This window comes from Malaclemys terrapin, chromosome 2 (genome assembly GCF_027887155.1).
Source record: "Malaclemys terrapin pileata isolate rMalTer1 chromosome 2, rMalTer1.hap1, whole genome shotgun sequence".
Classification (NCBI taxonomy): Eukaryota; Metazoa; Chordata; order Testudines; family Emydidae; genus Malaclemys; species Malaclemys terrapin.
The window spans coordinates 285429275-285448653 of record NC_071506.1 but is presented as its reverse complement, the minus strand read 5'-3'; the positions used below and the strand labels follow the sequence as shown (position 1 = coordinate 285448653).

At 57.3% G+C, this 19379-nt stretch overlaps 1 protein-coding gene across 4 annotated transcripts; it reads left to right on the top strand.

Annotated features, from left to right (window-relative positions):
- Window positions 1-8184: 8184 nt before the first annotated feature.
- On the top strand, window positions 8185-14627 carry LOC128830936 (gastrula zinc finger protein XlCGF57.1-like). Of its 4 annotated transcripts, none has more exons than XM_054016884.1 (6): window positions 8185-8410; window positions 9889-10278; window positions 11311-11437; window positions 11896-12009; window positions 12476-12589; window positions 12905-14627. In XM_054016884.1, the coding sequence occupies exons 1-6, from the start codon at window positions 8387-8389 to the stop codon at window positions 14218-14220; spliced, it is 2085 nt and encodes a 694-aa protein (XP_053872859.1). In that variant the 5' UTR covers window positions 8185-8386; the 3' UTR covers window positions 14221-14627. The 4 variants fall into 4 exon arrangements, with proteins under 4 accessions (XP_053872859.1, XP_053872858.1, XP_053872862.1 ...); XM_054016883.1 differs by having other exon boundaries at window positions 12902-14627; XM_054016887.1 differs by having other exon boundaries at window positions 9404-10278; window positions 12902-14627.
- The last annotated feature ends 4752 nt before the right edge of the window (window positions 14628-19379 follow it).

Genomic DNA, 19379 nt, shown 5'->3' with positions numbered 1-19379 from the left:
ATATATAACTAAACTATTGTTGTATGTAAAGTAAATAAGGTTTTTAAAATGGTTAAGAAGCTTCATTTAAAGTTAATTTAAAATGCAGAGCCCCCCGGACCGGTGGCCAGGACCCCGGCAGTGAGAGTGCCACTGAAAATCAGCTTGTGTGCTGCCTTTGGCACGCGCGCCATAGGTTGCCTACCCCTGATCTAGATTGTATTTTACTGATTTCAGGCGGAGTTGCTGGGTTCTCGGCCTGTCTGCAAATGAGGCTACTTATTTAAGTGCTTTAATATGGATACAGGGGTCTACTTTAGCTACCCAAGTTGGAATATTTTGGCCTTAGTCGCTTGGTGCCTCAGTTTCCCTTTCTGTAAAATGTTATGCTGCTTCCTCTGCTATACCATAGCTCTTCCCCTACTTGAGCTAAAAATAGCCACGTGGCTGCTGCTGCACAGGCGGCAGCTCAGACTAGCCACTGGGGTCCAAGACCCCCAGGGTCCGAGCTTGGGTGGCCGCCGTCCATGCCGCCAAGTCCACACTGCTCCTTTTAGCCACTACTTTGAGCAGAGCTAGCATGAGTGTGTCTCCCCAGGCCGGGAGGCACGCTCCCAGCTGCAGTGTAGACATACCCATAATTAGTTAGCTGCTTCCCAGCCTGAGGGGTCTAGAGAGGTCCTCTGATGCTTTCATGGACTCCTGGGCCTTGTACAAGGCCTGAGAGAGCTCAGGCTGGGAGAGGAATCACAGGAAGTGGGCTGGCTGCCCGACCCCGCTGGAGAAGGCCTGGAGCCAGCGTCTGCAGACAGGATGCCAGTGGAGCTAGCCTGGGGGCTGAGAGCTCTATACTGGAGCAGGGAGAAGACTCAAAGCTAGCCCAGAGAGGGATTAAGAACAGGGCCCAGAGGGCAGACTGAAGAACAGCCCAGGAGGGGCAGAAGAACCCTTTGTTTGCTGGGACTTTTCAGCTGGACTTGTTTGTTTGTGGCTTGGCCAGAAGGCTAAGCCATATCTCCAGCACTGACCCAGCGGGTGGAGTTTGAGGGCCTGAGGAAGATGGCAATGGAGGCATGTTGCCCCTGAGCGGCCAGTGGCCACAAGGGGGTGCACAGGAGGTGGCCTCACCCTGTTATAGAGCAGGAGACATTCCAAGCAGTTTGTCGTCCAGGACAACATAATTTCCCCATGACACTTGTGTCCTTGTGCCGTAATAAAACACGGCACAATGTCCCGCTTGGATGGAGAAATGCAACGAGGCAACTGCCCTGCGACCAACCAACCCATTTTAAGGTGGATGGTTACGTGCAATTGACCTGAACAAAGGATCCCCCTTAAACGCAGACTCCCGAGGGACCCAGTTAGTTAATGGCGGGGTTTTGAGATGTGGACATGTGGTAACTGGACTGCAGCTTAACTCACATAGGCCACTGCTCAGTGACAGATCTGTCTGCTCCCCTGAGGGCGCCTGTCCCTCCTGGCCTCGGACAGGTTCGGAGCAGTAGCAGCTGCACTTCGCAGCAGGGTGATCAGCTCCCCCCATCACAAAGCACCTCCCTTTCCCCAGTGGGGGCTGAGATGGGCCTTAAGTTAGACACAGAGTCCTGCCCCCTGCTCCTCCTCTTCTCCCCGAGGCCCCACCCCTGGCCAGGCCGGAAGACGGAGCCAAGCCATGGTAAGGAGCCCCGGACCCTGCGTCTGCCCTGGGCGGCGTGCCCGGGGGGGTGGGGACATGGCCAGGGGCTGCTCTCGGGTATCCTGGCCCTGCACGCAAGGCAGGTGGAGGATCCAGAGCTCCCCACAGCTGCCTGGGCTCCCTGAGTGACTCTTACCATGACCCGGCTCTGGCTTCCAGCCGGGGGCGGATCCCTGGGAGAGGGAGAGGAGCAGGGAGCAGGGCCACACTTCCGGCACTGGTGCCCCCGTCTTCTACACAGGATCTAAAGTACCCGTCATGTTTCTCAGACATCCCTAACATTGTTTTTAAGCATGAAACGCCAATTAAATACAGCTGTCAATGCATTGTTTCAGAAGGTGGAGGACGTACCCGGGGAGCACTATTTTAGATTTGATTCTGACTCACAGGGAGGAACCGGTTGAGAATCTGAAGGTGGAAGGCAGCTTGGGTGAAAATGACCACGAACAGAGGTCATTATTCTCAAGGCAGGAAGGGAGCGAGAGCAGCAGAACAGAGACAATGGGCTTCAGAAAAGCAGACTTCAATAAACGCAGGGAATTGGTAGGTAAGGAGGTCCCACAGGAAGAAAATCTAAGGGAAAAAGGAGTTCAGGAGAGCTGGCAGTTTGTAAAAGAGACAATATTAAAGGCACAATGGCAAACTATCCTGATGTGAAGGAAAGATAGGTAGAATAATACGAGACCAATATGGCTACCTCAGGAGATCTGTAATGATCTGAAAATCAAACAGTAAAAAGAGGAAACGTGGACAAATTGCTAAGGATGACTACAAAAGGACAGCACAAGCATGCTGGGACAAAATCAGAACGGGTAAGGCACAAAATGAGTTACAACTAGCAAGGGACTTAAAAGGCAGGACAAAGAGGTTCTATAAATACATTAGAAGCAAGACAAGGACAAAGAAACGTACAAGTCCATTACTTAACGGGGAAGGAGAGCTAATGACACAGAAGGAAATTTTATCAGATGGCACAGAAGGCTGAAGTGTTTAATACCTTTTTTGCTTCAGTTTTCACTAAAAAGGTTAATTGTGACCAGATGTTTAACACAATTAATATTAATATTCAGGGGGAAGGAAAGCAGGTCAGAATAGGAAAAAACAGGTTAAAGAATAGTTAAATAAGTGAGATGTATTCAAGTTGGCAGAGCTTGATTCAGTGCACCCTAGGGTACTTAAGGAACTAGGTGAAGCCGTCTCTGTACCACTGGTGATTGTCTCGGAGAACTCCTGGGATAGGTGCGGTTCAGAGGACTGGAGAAGGGCAAACAGAGAACCTATCTTTAAAGAGGGGGGAAAGGAGGATCAGGGGAGTTATAGACAGTCAGCCTTACTTTGATCTCTGGCAAGATACTGGACTAAATGATCAGGACCGGCTCCAGCATTTCTGCCGCCCCAAGCAAAAAAAAAAGCTGCGATCGCAATCGCGACTGCCGGCGGCAATTGGGGGAAAAAAAAAAAGCCGCGATCAGCGGCGGCAGTTCAGCGGCAGGTCCTTCGCTCCTAGAGGGAGTGAGGGACCTGCCGCCCCCGAATTGCCGCAGGTGCCGTCCCTCTCCCTTGGCCACCCCAAGCACCCGCTTGTTAAGCTGGTGCCTGGAGCCGGCCCTGCTAATGATTAAAGAATTTGTAAGTGCCCAGAGGATAATAAGGTGAGATCCAATCTAATTTTTTCTTGGTTCATCTTCCTTCCTTCAGTTCTAGGTTCTCCTCCCTAACCCACTCCTGTGCTTCCTTAATATGGATGCATTCTAAGGGCCAGATCCTCAACTGGTGTAAATTGTCAGAGTCCTATTGAATGCAATGGAGCTACACTGGTTTGCAGCAGCTGGGGATCTGCCTGCAGATATTGACAGCGGTACCTTGGTGTGTTTTCTCTGCAGCTGCTACATTGCAGCTTTCTGGGCCTCCCCCTGCTCACCGGCGGAATGTCTGCGCCAGATAAAGAGGAGAAAGAAGAGGGCTCAGGATGACAAGTTGCGGGAGATCCAGCAAGCCAGTGCTGCTTGAGAGAACAAGCACAGGACCGACCCCTGGGAAACTCCGCTTGATACCGGCTGCCAACTAGACATGGAGCCGTTGATCACTACCCGTTGAGCCCGACAATCCAGCCAGCTTTCTGTCCACCTTATAGTCCATCCATCCAATCCATACTTCTTTAACTGGCTGGCAAGAATACTGTGGGAGACCGTATCAAAAGCTTTGCTAAAGTCAAGGTATATCACATCCACTGCTTTCCCCTCATCCACAGAGCCAGTTATCTCATCATAGAAGGCAATCAGGTTGGTCAGGCATGACTTGCCCTTGGTGAATCCATGTTGACGGTTCCTGATGCGTAGATACTCACCTTCAGTGCATAGCTACCTCCAGAGCCAGGACTTTGGCATGTTCCAAGAGATCCCGCTGCCTTTGCCCAGGATCCGTGGAGGTACGTGGCCCCTCTTCCGTGTGAGCATCCTCCAGAACAAGGAGTTCACTGCAACCTCTCTTATACCGAGCAGATTCCTCGGGGCTCTTTCCAGTCCTGTCAGTCTGCTGTCTCTCTGAACTCCCATGGGTCATTTTCTGCTCTACCCTTTGGAAAATCCACCACTCCAGGGTGCCACCTGACATACTGGGGTCCCAATGAGACCACTCGTTCCACCAGCCTGGGCTCCCTCACCCTGTCCTGCTGTGCCAGGCCCACAAGCCTCCTCTAGCGTGTCTAGCGTGCACACACAGAGGTAGGGACATGCCCAGCTGCAGGAAGACACAGGCACTGAAATCAGCTCTGCATGGGAAGACTCAGCTAGGGGATTGCCCAGGACTCAAGTGCACACCCCCTCTGGGGTGCAACCCCAAAATTATATTGTCTTGCGCTGCACAGAAATCTGTACAGCGTAAGCTCAGGAAAATCGCCCCCTCCCTCAATGTGGAGGAAGATATGCATAGCGTTTTGCCTCCCTAGTTATGAATTGCACAAACTGGTTTAGAGAAAACAAAAATTTATTAACTACAAGGAATAGATTTTAAGTGGTTATAAGGAATAGCAAACAGATCAAATTAGATTACTGAGCAAACAAAGCAAACACACAAACTAAGCTTATTTCACTAAAGAAACTGGCTACAAGTAGTAATTTCTCACCATAAATGTTGTTTTAAGCAGATTGCAGAGATTCTTGGAGACAAACTTCTTTTGCTTGCAGCTTAGAATTCCAGATATTCCTTTCACAGGCCAGACACTTCTAGCCTGGGTCCAGTTCTTCCCCAGTTCAGTTTTAGGTGTTTTTAGCAGTCATCTTGGGCCAGGATTCAGTGAAGAACCGACCCTGATTAACTCACTCCCCAGCCTTAAATTGGATTTACATATGGCGGGAATTCTTTGTTTCCCAGTTTGATCCCCAACCCCTACTAGTGGAAAAATACTAGCAGTCCAAGGTGTCCAGTACAAGGTGACATGATCACATGACCCTGCAGTGTCAAAGCAGCATCCCAGGAAGCTTCTCAGGAAGGTGTGAGATTAGTATCTTCAAAGTCCTATTGTTCTCCTTAATGGCCCATTCAGGCTGATTGCCTACTGTCTGGTGGGCATTCCCCAAGTGTATTGTTACATAGTCAATATTCCTAACTTCAGATACAGAAATGATACATGTATACAAATAGGATAATCATAGTCAGCAGATCATAACCTTTCCAATGATACCTCACAAGACCCATCTTGCATAAAACATACCTTAGTTATGCCATATTCATATCACTTAGGAAGGAAGAATCCCATGCACCACTACAGGCTGGGGACTGACTGGCTAAGTGGCAGTTCTGCAGAAAAGGACCTGGGGGTTACAGTGGATGAGAAGCTGGATATGAGTCAACAGTATGCCCTCGTTGCCAAGAAGGCCAACGGCATTTTGGGCTGTATTAGTGGGAGCAATGCCTGCAGATTGAGGGAAGTGATTATTCCCCTCTATTCGGCACTGGTGAGGCTACACCTGGAGTATTGTGTCCAGTTTTGTCCCCCCACTACAGAAGGGATGTGGACAAATTGGAGAGAGTCCAGTGGAGGGCAACAAAAATGATTAGGGGGCCGGGGCACGTGACTTATGAGGAAGGAACTGGGGTTATTTAGTCTGGAGAAGAGAAGAGTGAGTGGGGATTTGATAGCAGCCTTCAACTACCTGAAGGGGGGTTCCAAAGAGGATGGAGCTCAGCTGTTCTCAGTGCTGGCAGATGACAGAACAAGGAGCAATGGTCTCAAGTTGCAATGGGGGAGGTGTAGGTTGGATATTAGGAAACACTATTTCACTAGGAGGATGGTGAAGCACTGGAATGGGTTACCTAGGGAGGTGGTGGGATCTCCTTCCTTAGAGGTTTTTAAGGTCAGGTTTGACAAAGCCCTGGCTGGGATGATTTAGTTGGGAATTGGTCCTGCTTTGAGCAGGGGTTGGACTAGATACCTCCTGAGGTCCCTTCCAACCCTGATATTCTATGATTCTATGATCTTGGATTTTATTGAACATCAGGAGACTCCTGTGGCGAAGGAACCATATAGCTGTGTGGAAAGCTCTAGCCAAAAGCAGGTCTTGGAAGGCCTGGAGGGGAGTCCATATCATTGCTCTAGGTGCCTGAAAAGCGTTAGCTTTAGATCATATCTCCCCATTCACAAATGGACCCACCCAGGGAGAGGCCCTTCTGCTGCACTGTGTGTGGGAAAAGCTTCATTGAGCAACACCCGCTCCCCAGGCGCTCCAAAACCCCACACAGACTGTATTGCTGCTCATGGCAAGAGAGGAGCTTTGCTGAGAACACACCAGCCGTCACACAGCAGAGAGGCCGTGCCACTGCGCTCAGAGAAAGAAGGACTTCAGGGCTAAGTGCTTTCTCACCAAACACTCCATCGTCAGTGATGGAGAATCCACCACGACCCTTGTGGTTAATGATTCTCACCATTAAAAAAATGACACCTTATTTCCGATCTGAATTTGTCTGGCTTCAATTTCCAGCCATTGGATCATGTTATACCTTTGTCTGCTAGATTGACGAGCCCATGATTAAATATTTGTTCCCCGTGTAGATACTTATAGACTGTGATCAAGTCGCTCCTTAACCTTCTCTTTGTTAAGTTAAATAGATAGACTCAAAGAGCTCAAGCACTAGAAGGCAGGTTTTCTAATCCTTTAATTATTGTCATGGCTCTTCTCTGCATCCTCTCCAATTTACCAGCATTCTTCTTGAATTGTGGGCACCAGAACTGGACACAGGATTCCAGCAGCAGTTGCACCAGTGCCAGATAAGAGATAAAATAACCTCTGTACTGCTACCCAAGTGTCCCCTGTTTACACATCCCAGGATCGCATTAGTCCTTTTGGCCATAGCATCGCACTGGGAGCTCGGCTGATTATCCACCATGACCCCGGTATCTTTTTCAGAGTCACTGATTCCCAGGATAGAGTCCCCCATCCTGTGAGTATGGCCTATATTCTTTGTTCCTAGATGTATATGTTTACACTGAGTCATATCAACATGAATGGTCCAGCCGGGTCCTGGGCACTGTGCTTACAATCTAAATAAAGACAGACGGTCAGAGGGGAAACAGGCACAGCGTGGAGACTTGTGCAAGAGATCCCCCAGCGGGCTGGTGGCAGATAGAGACTAGAATTGTGGTGTCCTGACTGCTTTTTCCATAGACTTGGCAGAATTTGATTTTTATTTTTTAATGATTTTACAACAGTCAAATTTGAGAGTCAAAAAGATAACGCTTTCTCACTGTTAAAACACCAACTGTCAACATGTCCCAATATCCAAATACAAATACCCCTTCATTTAAAATCAAACGCTGATAAGTTCTCAGGCAGCATTTGTCTTCTTTTACCTGTCTGTAAACGTCCATTAGTAGAGATAGGAACATTTCTGGTAGGTTTCTGTGTAGGTGAAATGGACATTTCCCAACAAAAATCTCTCCATGGGGAGGGATAGCTTGGGGGTTGAATGTTGGCCTGTTAAACCCAGGGTTTTGAGTTCAATCCTTGAGGGGGACATTTAGGGATCTGGGGCAAAAATCTGTCTGGGGATTGATCCTGCTTTGAGCAGTGGGTTATGCTATACTAGATACCTCCTGAGGGTGCTTCCAACCCTGAGATTCTACCATTCTATGAAATCTAATCCTTCCAAGCCTAAGAAGGGTCATGCTGGCAGGACAATGGTCCATCCACCCCAGTGGCCTGTCCTTGGACAGGGGCCAACGCCAGGTGCTTCAGGGGGAATGAACACAACACACAATCAATCCTGCAGCCCCCGCCTGTCCCTGCTCGGCAGCCAGAGGCCTTAGGGGCACCCCAGGGTGGCGGCTGAGCACCTTGGCTAACAGACACCCGCTAGACTTCGCTGCCTTGCGGCTGCTGGTCCCAGGACGAGCCCGGTGCCCCAAGCGCCCCCAGCTGGGATCCACCAGGCTCAGCGCCGCCTGCCCCCGCCGGGCTCCGGTCACACCCCACCGGCCGCCAGGGGCCGCTGCCGCCCCGCTCCGCCCCGCCGCTCCCGGGCCCCGGCAGCCAGGCCGCGGCTCCCCCCGGCGGCGCTCGCTCTGCTCCGCTCCGCCCGGCAGCGGGGCCGGGACCTGCCCGTGGCGAGGCGAGGCGAGGCGAGGCGGCGCCGGGACTCTGCCCAGCCCGGAGCGGGAGCGGAGCTCGGCCGGGCCGGGCCGGGCCCGCTGGAGAAGCCCCGCCCGGGGGGGCCATGGCCGAGCGGGCCGCTGCCCAGGTAAGGGCCCGGCGCTGGGGCGGGGGAGCCTCGGGCCCCGGGACAAGGCGATCCCCGCCCGGCCTGGGCCCCGGGAGCCGGGCCGCGGGGAGCGCGGGGCTGCCCGGCCGGGCGGGGGCTGAGCCCCGGGGCGGGGAGCCGGGACCGGCCCCCGCTCCCACCAGCCCCGCTGGCTTCGGGCCTTCCCGGGCGCTTGGCCGCTGGAGGACGCGGGTTTGTCCGGTCTCTGGTAGTTCCCGGGGGGCCCTGGGTCTCTGTCCCCCCCGGGGGAAGCCGGGAAGCGGTTGAGAGCCAGGTGTGAGCGGGAGGGTTCAGGCTGCAGGGGGTGAGGCCCTGGAGATCCTGTCTACACTATAACCGCAACCGTGTTTTTGTTCCAGTTCGGGACGCGAGTCTGAACCAGTTGCAGCAAACACGCCACAGTTGTGTCTCCTCAGCCCCTTTTCCACCCCACGGCCGTTTCCCACCCTCCCTACGGAGCTTGTTTCCGTGCCTTCCGGGCTCATCCAGGCACCTGCCCGGGTGGCCGCCGGCCACAGGCTGTCGTGTGCCCAACAATCAACACGCAGTGCAGCACGTGGGGGCCATGCCCTCTGGGGCGTCCAGCAACAGCAATGTCAACCTGGTTACGCAGGCCTGGCTGCCCATTGTGGGGCCAGGGCTGTGATGCTGATCCATGCCATCCTCACACGTGCTCACAGAGTCTCTCGCCCTCAGCAGGGCCCGAGCAGGGTTTTCTCAGCACTGAGTGCTTGGACACTGTCTGTCTCTTCCTGCTCTCAGTCTCCCCTCCTGCCCCCCCGCTGGTGCCCAGTTGGCGTGTGCTTGTCAGGAGCAGGGAAGAGGAGTAGGAGGAGACAGATATTGGCAGCACCAGAGCCTCCAGGCTCGTGTTACCCCCCAACTGGCCTTCCCAGGCTCTACCACTCCTTCCACTTGAACAAAGGCTGGCCTGGTCCCTCTCCAATACACCCATCTTGCTGGTTTCTCCAGGTTCTCTTCCACCCTGCGACTCCCTCCCCTGCACACCTCTCATACTGCTCATGGTCAGGCCGTGGGGGCGATGGTTGGCTCTTTCCAGCAGTGAGAAATGTCACGCATGGAACACCACTCAGCTGAGTGGTAAGAGTCTCTGGTGTGGGATAGGCCTGGCATGTGGTCCCCAAGAACCTTCTCCACGTCTGTTTTGAAATGGCAGCGGAATTAGGTCCCCTGGTGGAAGAAGCGTTCAGATCAGTGGGTGTAGTAAGTACGTCGGTGACGAGCCTGAGAATTTTATATCGTTAGAGTCCCAAACCCACCAACGGGAGGCTGACAGAGAGGGGTCTGTTGCCATTTTTGTTGTTGCATCTGGAAGGCAGCCGTAAAAGATTAACTCTCAGGCCGAGAGAGCGTGGAGCAGCCTGGAACACGTGAGCGGGCCGGGCCGGACGCCCTTTCTCTTTGTCGCCGATCTCTTCTTTTCTCCTTGCAAGCAGGCTCCGCAATGGGATGTCACAGCAGAGCAACCAGTGCCTTTAACCCCCCCGGCTGCCTCTGATCATACTTCTGAGGCAGAAATGCAGCTGCCGCTGGAACAGACTGCCATGTGGCCCGAAGTGACTGTGGAGACGGCCGTGGAGTCGCATGCCACGCGACTGTTGACGCTAGAGGGAAGAATGGGGATGGCGGAGAACAAACTAGTCGGCTGCGAGAGGACAGTGGTGGAGTTTGGGAACCAGCTGGAGAGTAAGTGGGCCGTGCTGGGAACTCTGATCCAGGAGTACGGGCTGCTGCAGAGGAGGCTGGAGAACATGGAGAACCTGCTGAAGAAAAAAGATGTCTGGATCCTAAAACTTCCCCCAGGCGCCCAGGGAGAAGTCCCCAAGGTAACAATATCCCAGCTAGCACTGAGGGGCAGAAGTAAAGCTGTCCCCTCTATTAGATGTCCCAGGGGTGTGTAGCCCAGGGATATTCAGGTCTGTTACAAAATGGCTTGGATAGACTGGGTGCACATCGAAGCACTGGTCGGGGCTCCTTGGTTCCATTCTGCTCCTCCCCATCTACAGACCAATAAAAGGGGGAGAACTACAAGACACTCTGTCTTATCCTAATATGCTATGACAGGCTCTCAGATCCGGAGTGAGTACAGGGAGCCATGCAATGAGAACAGGAAATTAGCAAGTGTAGTCTAGAGCTATCGATTTGAATGTTGGTAATCGAGAGTTAACCTGTAGTATTGAGCCTGCAGCTTTTCGTAGTGTGCAACTGGTCAGTGATCAGTTTAAGTGCCAGTCTTTGGTTTTATGTATTTTCCTTCATAAGGCGCGAGGGATGCAATTGCTGATTCGGCACCCAGAGAGAGGAGGAAAGGGGGTAAAGGGAAAACAGGTGATATTAATTGGTCCAGAGCATCCTAGCCGTGGTCTCCTCCCATAGAGCTATCACAGATTCGGCGAGCAGGTATCCCTGCTGGCAGGGAGAGGTTTGAGGGGGCCAGGGGCGAGGTACCTGCGGTTACATCAATCAAACTATTGCAGGCTAAGGCATGAAGAGGGGAGTAGAGCCATGCCCAATCAGCAGTGGAAGGCTAGATGAAAGTATTGGGTTTGGAGAAGGCATGAGGGAGAAAGCTTGGCATACGCACTGCTGGAAGCTTTCAGGATGTAAGGGGCAGCATGAGAAGAGACATAAAGTCAGAACCTGGGGAAGCTGACAGAGTGTTAAGAAGAGGGAACTGGGCAGAGTACTGGCATGAGAGGGACCATTGGGGGCGCTGTGAGAGGCAGGGGTGAGCTGCGTCACGCTCTGAAGGTGATGATGAAGGAGGTTTGTGTGACACTGTGCTGGGGAGGGGAGATGCTGAATACTCTCCCCAGTGGGGGCAGGAGGTGCTGAGGGTGTGACACTTGTGATTTCAGGTCCCTGTGAAGTTCGATGAGGTCTCGGGCTGTTTCTCCGGGCAGGAGTGGGGGGTTTTAGAGCAACGGCGGGAGGAGCTTCACAAGAACACAATGAGGAACAACTATGAGACGTTGATCTCGCTGGGTAAAGATGAGTTGAAAATTCCTTTAGTATCAGTCAGATCTTGGAAGTGCCAGATGCTGCTCAGGCTGTAGGCACCTGCTAGCCCGGCCTCTGGAAGACTCTGGTCTTACGCACAAGGAGGTAGGGAGCCCCTCTTCCTGATCTCTCTCCCCATGCATGATGGGGGGTACCTAAAGCGTATCCTGCTCCACACTACTTGGCTGATCAGATTCGGGGAGCGCTCCTGTCATCAGCTCACAGTGCCTGAGCCCAGACAAAGCGAGCCAGTCCCACGTCAGCCCTGTCGGTTACGAAAAGAGCAGCCACCCTCTCATTTACTGCCATGGGTGCTAGCCATGGCCTCTGGTGATGGAAGGGGGCTGGTTTAAACTAGTGAAAGAGTCTGTGGATTTGTAGGTGTGAACTCAGTGAATTATTAACCAAACCCTAATCCCCTTAATGTCCTTTCCCATGAACAGACAATGCTGCTTCCACGCCTGATGTTCAGTCCCCGATTGAAGCCGGGGTAGAGTCTCGAGTCCAGGAACAGCAGGAATCTCAAAAAAGAGAAACCCCGCCGGATCCCAGCACAGGTGAGGAGGAACTGACCAGAGCAACTGGAAGCAGCAAGAAGTCATCAAGGGCAGGAAATTAACATGATCTTCCTGTGCTCTTGTAGTTGTTATATTTCTTCTGATGAGCTTGATCAACATGTTCCTTCTCTGTGGGAGTTTTCGCCATTCACAGCTAGTGCTGGCGCCAGCCAGCTGTTGCCATCTGCCCTGAAATCCTCCCTTATTTCACTAGGAGAGTGGTGAAGCACTGGAATGGGTTACCTAGGGAGGTGGTGGAGTCTCCTTCCTTGGAGGTTTTTAAGGCCCGGCTTGACAAAGCCCTGGCTGGGATGATTTAGCTGGGAATTGGTCCTGCTTTGAGCAGGGGGTTGGACTAGATGACCTCTTGAGGTCCCTTCCAACTCTGATATTCTATGATTCTATGATTCTAAAGGGTTCAGCGGATGTGAGAGAAACCTAATGTCATTCTCCTTCCCGTGAACAGGATCTCCCATTTCTACTCCCAGCGACAGCTCATGGATTAAACAAGAGGAAACGCCATGTGCTGAGAGTCAGGGGGGCTTGGTGGAGAGAGAAATCCCTACAGATCCCATCAAGGGTGAGTTACGTACACAGGAAATGCTTTGCCGGCAGAGAAGAGGGATGTTACTGGGCAGTGGAGGTAGATCACAGACTGGAGGACCAGAACATGGGGATGGGAAGGTGATAAGTATGTAAGGACAAGGTAGCTATGGTGAAGCGGGGGGGGCTTTATGATTATTTATTTGTATGGCTCCAGCAGTGTGCTAGGCACTCTGCAGACAGGAACCGTCTCCACTCACAAACACCTTCCTGGGCTTCCCTGGTGACTGAGGAATGTCCTGGGAAGAGGTTGCTGTTAAATCCTCTCTGGATTCCCTTTGTATTCCAGCAGATGAGTGGTGTCTTGAGGACAGTGCTGCCATCCCGGAACTTCCCAGGGGGGCGCAAGGAAGCTCAGAGGAGGATTTCCAGAGACCTGCTGCGAGATGGAGCCCCGGGAGTCAGTGCAGCTCACTGACACAGCATGGAAACCCTGCAGGAAGCAGCCTGGGCCAGCCCACGCTGTGTGGAGGAGACTTCAGCGGCCTTGCACCAGCCACTGAGCAGGAGGAAAGTCACCCAGGAGAGGGGCCATATATATGCAATGAATGTGGAGAAAGCTTTGTCTGTAAGCAGTTGTTCGCAGTGCACCAGGGAGTCCACACAGCAGGGGGAGTCTGCATTTCTCCAGCATGTGGAGAAGGCCTCAGTCAGAAATCCAGTCTCCTACATCCCCAGAGAAGCCAGGTCCTGGCAGGTGCGAAGCCCTACAAATGCTCTGAGGGCGAGATAAACTTTAGCCTCAAATCCAGCCTTCTCAAGCACCAGGTCAGTCACACAGGCCCGTACACCTGCGCTAAGTGCAGGAAGAGCTTCAGGCTGAAGATAAGCCTCCTTGTCCACCAGAGACTCCATGCGGGGAAGGGCGAGGGCTCGCTGCTCTGTACGGACTGCGGGAAGAACTTCACCCACCCCTCGCAGCTTGTCCGGCATCAGCGGATCCACACGGGGGAGCGGCCCTACCAGTGCACCGACTGCGAGAAGAGCTTCACGGAGAAGTCCAAGCTCACCAACCACTACCGCACACACACCGGCGAGCGGCCCTACGCCTGCGCCCAGTGCGGGAAGCGCTTCATCCGCAAGCACCACCTGCTGAAGCACCAGCGCGTGCACACGGGGGAGCGGCCCTACCAGTGCCCCGAGTGCGAGAAGAGCTTCACCCAGAAGTACTACCTGGTCGATCACCGGCGGCTGCACACGGGCGAGCGCCCCTTCCAGTGCCCCACCTGCCAGAAGAGCTTCACCGAGAAGTCCAAGCTCACCAGCCATTTCCGCATCCACACGGGGGAGCGGCCCTACCACTGCGGGGAGTGCGGGAAGCGCTTCACGGAGAAATCCCAGCTCACCAACCACTTTCGCATCCACACCGGGGAGCGGCCCTACGCCTGTGCCCAGTGCGACAAGTGTTTCATCCGCAAGCACCACCTGCTGAAGCACCAGCGCGTGCACACGGGCGAGAGACTCCACCGCTGCCCCCAGTGCGAGAAGAGCTTCCGCTACAAACAGTCACTGAACTGCCACCTGAAAATCCACCTGGGGACCCACTGCCCCATGGGCAGCGCCCTGTCCCCTGAGCAACAAACCCCGGCTAGACCTCTTTGTGTGTGAGAGAGACTGGGCAGGAGTCCCTGGGCGGGGAGTGCCTTGCAGGTCCTGACGTCATGTGACGTACAGGGAAGCTGGGATTTCCAATTCGACCTACAGGAGTGTGCAGTGTTGTCATAGCTGTGTTGGTCCCAGGATATGAGAGACAAGGTGGGTGAGGGAATCTCCTTTTATTGGACCAAATTCCGATAAAAGATTACCTCACCCACCGTGTCTCCCTACAGGAGTTAGACAGCCAACTGTGGGGCATCACCTTCCCTGAGGCTGCTTGGAAAATCGCAGCCTAAAACAACCCACTAAATTCCTTAAACATCCAGCCTACAACCAGTGCTGGATAACTGTTTTATAACTGCTGGCAGTTTCAGGCCACCGTCCTGTAAGGGGTATTTAATAAAACTACCTAGTTCTCACGTGGCACTTTTCATCCGTAGAGCCCAACGTGCTTTCCAAAGTTAAAATTATTTTAACGGTCTAAATTTTGGGAGCCCAGCTGGAGACGCCTTAACGGAGCCTGCTTGGCACTTGCTTAAAATCAGACCTCTTGAAGGCCACATCGAAAACTGAGGGGGGCCCCCAAATGACTTGTCACTGCTGAGAACATAGGCCATGATGTGCAGCTGACTCCTGGTTAAAGTCTCTTTGGTAATAAATATGAACTTTTTCCGGGGGGGGGGGGGGGGCTTTCAGGTTGGGAGGTGTTGCCAGCTATTCATTGGCTTGTGGATATTCGGAGGGGGTACAGGTTCCACTTTCACTGTTGTTCCATCTCATTTTGCTGCCACACCGAGCCAGGAGAAGGAAGCACTAGACTAAAAAGCCCAGTGGTGTTGAAACGCCATGATCAGCGCTCCTACCTACGGGCCAGGGGCTGGAACGGGGACTTCCTCCCCGCCCTGTTTGGAAGGGAAGGTTTATGCTGGGTGGAAAGAAGGAGGCAGATGCACAGTCTAAGCCTGATGTTACCAGGTACTGAGTGGTCTCCGGTCCTGTTGACTGTAATGGGAGTTGATGGCACAGCTCAGCACTTTGTAGGATTAGACCCCCAGAGTGGAGAGCTTAAAAGCAAGAGGGACCGAGGGCCTGCAGTGAGCAGCTGGATGGAGTAAAGCAAGCCTGGAAGGGGCAGCACTGGGGGGGATGGGGAGGAAGGTGGCAGTGAGTTGGAGAATGGAGCAAAGGGACAGTGAGGAGGGATGGTGGGGGTGGGGGGAGAAAAGAGAGGTGATCCTCCCAGGAGGACAGCAGAGTCCCACAGCTCTTCGTTCCGCTCTGGTGAGGGGAGTTTGATAGCAGGCAGGTTCAGGCTTGTTTGGTTTGGGGCCAGTGGAAAGGTGGCCACAGTCCATTCAGATTCATAAATGGAGGGGGTGTCACTCTTGGTCAAGTAGATCATGGTTTCTGAGTCCACTTTCCAGTAAACATCCTAAAGAGCTGCTGGGTTGGTGACAGTAAAACCTGGCAGGGTGTCTCCTGAACGATCCAAACCATGCGGACAAGGAGGGAATTCAAACACTTGTGTAAATATCAGTTGAATGAACACGGTGCCTCTAACTAAACGTCTTTCCCTTGGTTTTGAGTCAGGTGCATGTCTGTGTTTTGTACCATACCCCTTTCCATTCGGCCACCTGTGTAACTTGCTTAATGAGCGTCACTAACCCAGCCCACCTCTGGTTTTTCCACTGGTCTATCTTCCACTCCTCCCCTTGCTGCCGCCACTCTAACCTCCGCCTGCTACAAGCTGAGTTTCACTAGCACTTTCCCAATGCTTGTCAGGTGAAAGACCCATTTTCAGGGTCAGGCCTATTCATTAACACCCCCAGCGTTGTGAGGTCAGTGAATATGCCCATTGGACAGATGGGGAAACGGAGGCAGTCAGTGCCGAAGGCACTAGTCCAGGGCTGATGTTAGAGGTGTATGAAACACTTAAGTGAATCTCGTGCATTAACCTGAAGTTTAAGACTGATGTGAATGGAGCCACCAGCGTGTGCTCCTGAAAAGCTTGTGGTAGCGCATGGCCACTGTGCTGGCCTCCCCCCGAAGTTTGTGCCCACGTTGGCCGGCACACCCGACTCTCCCTCTGTTCCAGTCTAGGGGGCCCATCTCCTCGGCTTGCCTAGGAATGGCAGAGGGGTGCTAGGTGGCCGGTCCCAGTCCCCTCGTCTGGTGTTGGGCTGCTGTTGCCTAACCCTGAAAAATCTTCCAGGGCGGAGGGTAGGACACAGCCTGCCACCCCCGGCCTGGGGCTGAGGGACTAGCAACTGCCCCCTGCCACTAGGTCAGCATTGAGACATGGGCGTGGGAGGATTTCAATGGCTGGCACTGGGGGAGGGTGACAGCAGGGACCCCCCCCCACCCATTGCCCAGCGCCAGCTTGCCAGGGGTCCTGGGACAGGGGTGCCCCTGCTCTCACTGGGGCGCGTTTGCTGGGGGAGGAGGGAGACGCCGCTTCCCCGCCCCTGCCAGGTGTAACGGGGGGGGGGTCTAGCCAGACCCTGCAGGGGACGGCGAGGGGGCGCCCCCCGTGCCCTGCCCCACAGCTAAGGCGTGGGGCTGGGGGTGTCCCGCAGGGGCTGAGACCGGCTCCGGCGGCCGCCCCCTGCAGTTCCGCCGCCGAGCCGCCGGGGGCGCTGCCGCGCGGCGTTCGCCTCGCTACGGGCGGCGACGTCCTTCCGGGGCCGTTGGCTGCCGGGAGAGCGCCGGGCGGGGGGAGGGGGGCGCGAGGCGCCGGGCTGCCGCCGGTGCAAGGAACCCCTGGAACCCCCTTCTCCTCCGCTCCGGGGCTCCCTCCCGCCCGCTACCCCGCCCAGGGACCCCCCGCCGCTCCAGGGACCCCCCAACACCCCCCGCCCGGTGCCCCGATCCCCCGCCGCCCCAGGGACCCTCCCCCAACACCCCCGCCCGGTGCCCCGATCCCCCGCCGCTCCAGGGACCCCCCAACGCCCCCCGCCCGGTGCCCCGATCCCCCGCCGCTCCAGGGACCCCCCCAACGCCCCCCCGCCCGTGCCCCGATCCCCCCGCCGCCCCAGGGACCCCCCCAACGCCCCCCTCGCCCGGTGCCCCGATCCCCCGCCGCCCAGGGACCCCCCAACGCCCCCCGCCCGGTGCCCCGATCCCCCCGCCGCTCCAGGGACCCCCCAACGCCCCCCGCCCGGTGCCCCGATCCCCGCACCGCTCCAGGGACCCCCCCAACGCCCCCCCGCCCGGTGCCCCGATCCCCCGCCGCTCCAGGGACCCCCCCAACGCCCCCCGCCCGGTGCCCCGATCCCCCGCCGCTCCAGGGACCCCCCAACGCCCCCCGCCCGGTGCCCCGATCCCCCGCCGCTCCAGGGACCCCCCCAACGCCCCCCGCCGGTGCCCCGATCCCCCGCCGCTCCAGGGACCCCTCCAACGCCCCCCCGCCCGTGCCCCGATCCCCCGCCGCTCCAGGGGACCCCCCCCGCCCGGTGCCCCGATCCCCCGCCGCTCCAGGGACCCCCCAACACCCCCCGCCCCGTGCCCCGATCCCCCGCCGCTCCAGGACCCCCCAACCTCCCCCCGCCCGGTGCCCCGATCCCCCGCCGCTCCAGGGACCCCCCAACGCCCCCCGCCCGGTGCCCCGATCCCCCGCCGCTCCAGGGACCCCCCCAACGCCCCCGCCCGGTGCCCCCGATCCCCCGCCGCTCCAGGGACCCCCCAACGCCCCCCGCCCCGGTGCCCCGATCCCCCGCCGCTCCAGGGACCCCCCAACGCCCCCCGCCCGGTGCCCCGATCCCCCGCCGCTCCAGGGACCCCCCACGACCCCCGCCCGGTGCCCCGATCCCCCGCCGCTCCAGGGACCCCCCAACGCCCCCCGCCCGGTGCCCCGATCCCCCGCCGCTCCAGGGACCCCCCAACGCCCCCCGCCCGGTGCCCCGATCCCCCGCCGCTCCAGGGACCCCCCAACGCCCCCCGCCCGGTGCCCCGATCCCCCGCCGCTCCAGGGACCCCCCACGACCCCCGCCCGGTGCCCCGATCCCCCGCCGCTCCAGGGACCCCCCAACGCCCCCCGCCCGGTGCCCCGATCCCCCGCCGCTCCAGGGACCCTCCCCCAACACCCCCCGCCCGGTGCCCCGATCCCCCGCCGCTCCAGGGACCCCCCAACACCCCCCGCCCGGTGTCCTGATCCCCGCTGCTCCAGCGACCCCCCCAATACCCCCCGCCCCGGTGCCCCGATCCCCCGCCGCTCCAGGGACCCCCACCCCGCCCTGTGCCCCGATCCCCCGGCGCTCCAGGGACCCCCAACACCCCCCGCCCGGTGCCCCGATCCCCCGCCGCTCCAGGGACCCCCCAACACCCCCCGCCCGGTGCCCCGATCCCCCGCCGTTCCAGGGACCCCCCACGACCCCCGCCCGGTGCCCCGATCCCCCCGCCGCTCCAGGACCCCCCAACGCCCCCCGCCCGTGCCCCGATCCCCCGCCGCTCCAGGGACCCCCCAACGCCCCCCGCCCGGTGCCCCGATCCCCCGCGCTCCCGGGACCCCCCCCAACACCCCCCGCCCGGTGCCCCGATCCCCGCTGCTCCAGCGACCCCCCCAATACCCCCCGCCCGGTGCCCCGATCCCCCGCCGCTCCAGGGACCCCACCCCGCCCGGTGCCCCGATCCCCCGGCGCTCCAGGGACCCCCCAACACCCCCCGCCCGTTGCCCCGATCCCCCGCCGTTCCAGGGACCCCCCACGACCCCCGCCCGGTGCCCCGATCCCCCGCCGCTCCAGGGACCCCCCAACGCCCCCCGCCCGGTGCCCCGATCCCCCGCCGCTCCAGGGACCCCCCAACGCCCCCCGCCCGGTGCCCCGATCCCCCGCCGCTCCAGCGACCCCCCAACCCCCCCGCCCGGTGCCCCGATCCCCCGCCGCCCCAGGGCCGCCCCAGGGACCCCCCAATACCCCCCGTCCGGTGCCCCGATCCCCCCGCCGCCCCAGGGACCCCCCGCCGCCCCCCGCCCGGTGCCCTGATCCCCCGCCGCTCCAGGGACCCCCCCCAGGCTGCTCCCACATTGACCCCTGTACCCCTTCCTCCCAACCAGCTCCCCCCACCGCCCTCTGCCCCCCCCCGGGATACTTTCCCTCTATCCCTGCCAGGCAGTTCCCCTGGCATCCCTCCGAGCTAGCGCCCCGGCAGCTGTCCGAGAAACACCCCCTGCGGTA

Excerpts from the sequence above, each read along its gene's own strand:
- LOC128830936 (XM_054016883.1), top strand. The coding sequence starts at position 8,387 with ATGGCCGAGCGGGCCGCTGCCCAG. Across the intron at positions 10,279-11,310 it reads CCCAGGGAGAAGTCCCCAAG|GTCCCTGTGAAGTTCGATGA; the intron begins GTAACAATATCC and ends TTGTGATTTCAG. Across the intron at positions 11,438-11,895 it reads TGAGACGTTGATCTCGCTGG|ACAATGCTGCTTCCACGCCT; the intron begins GTAAAGATGAGT and ends TCCCATGAACAG.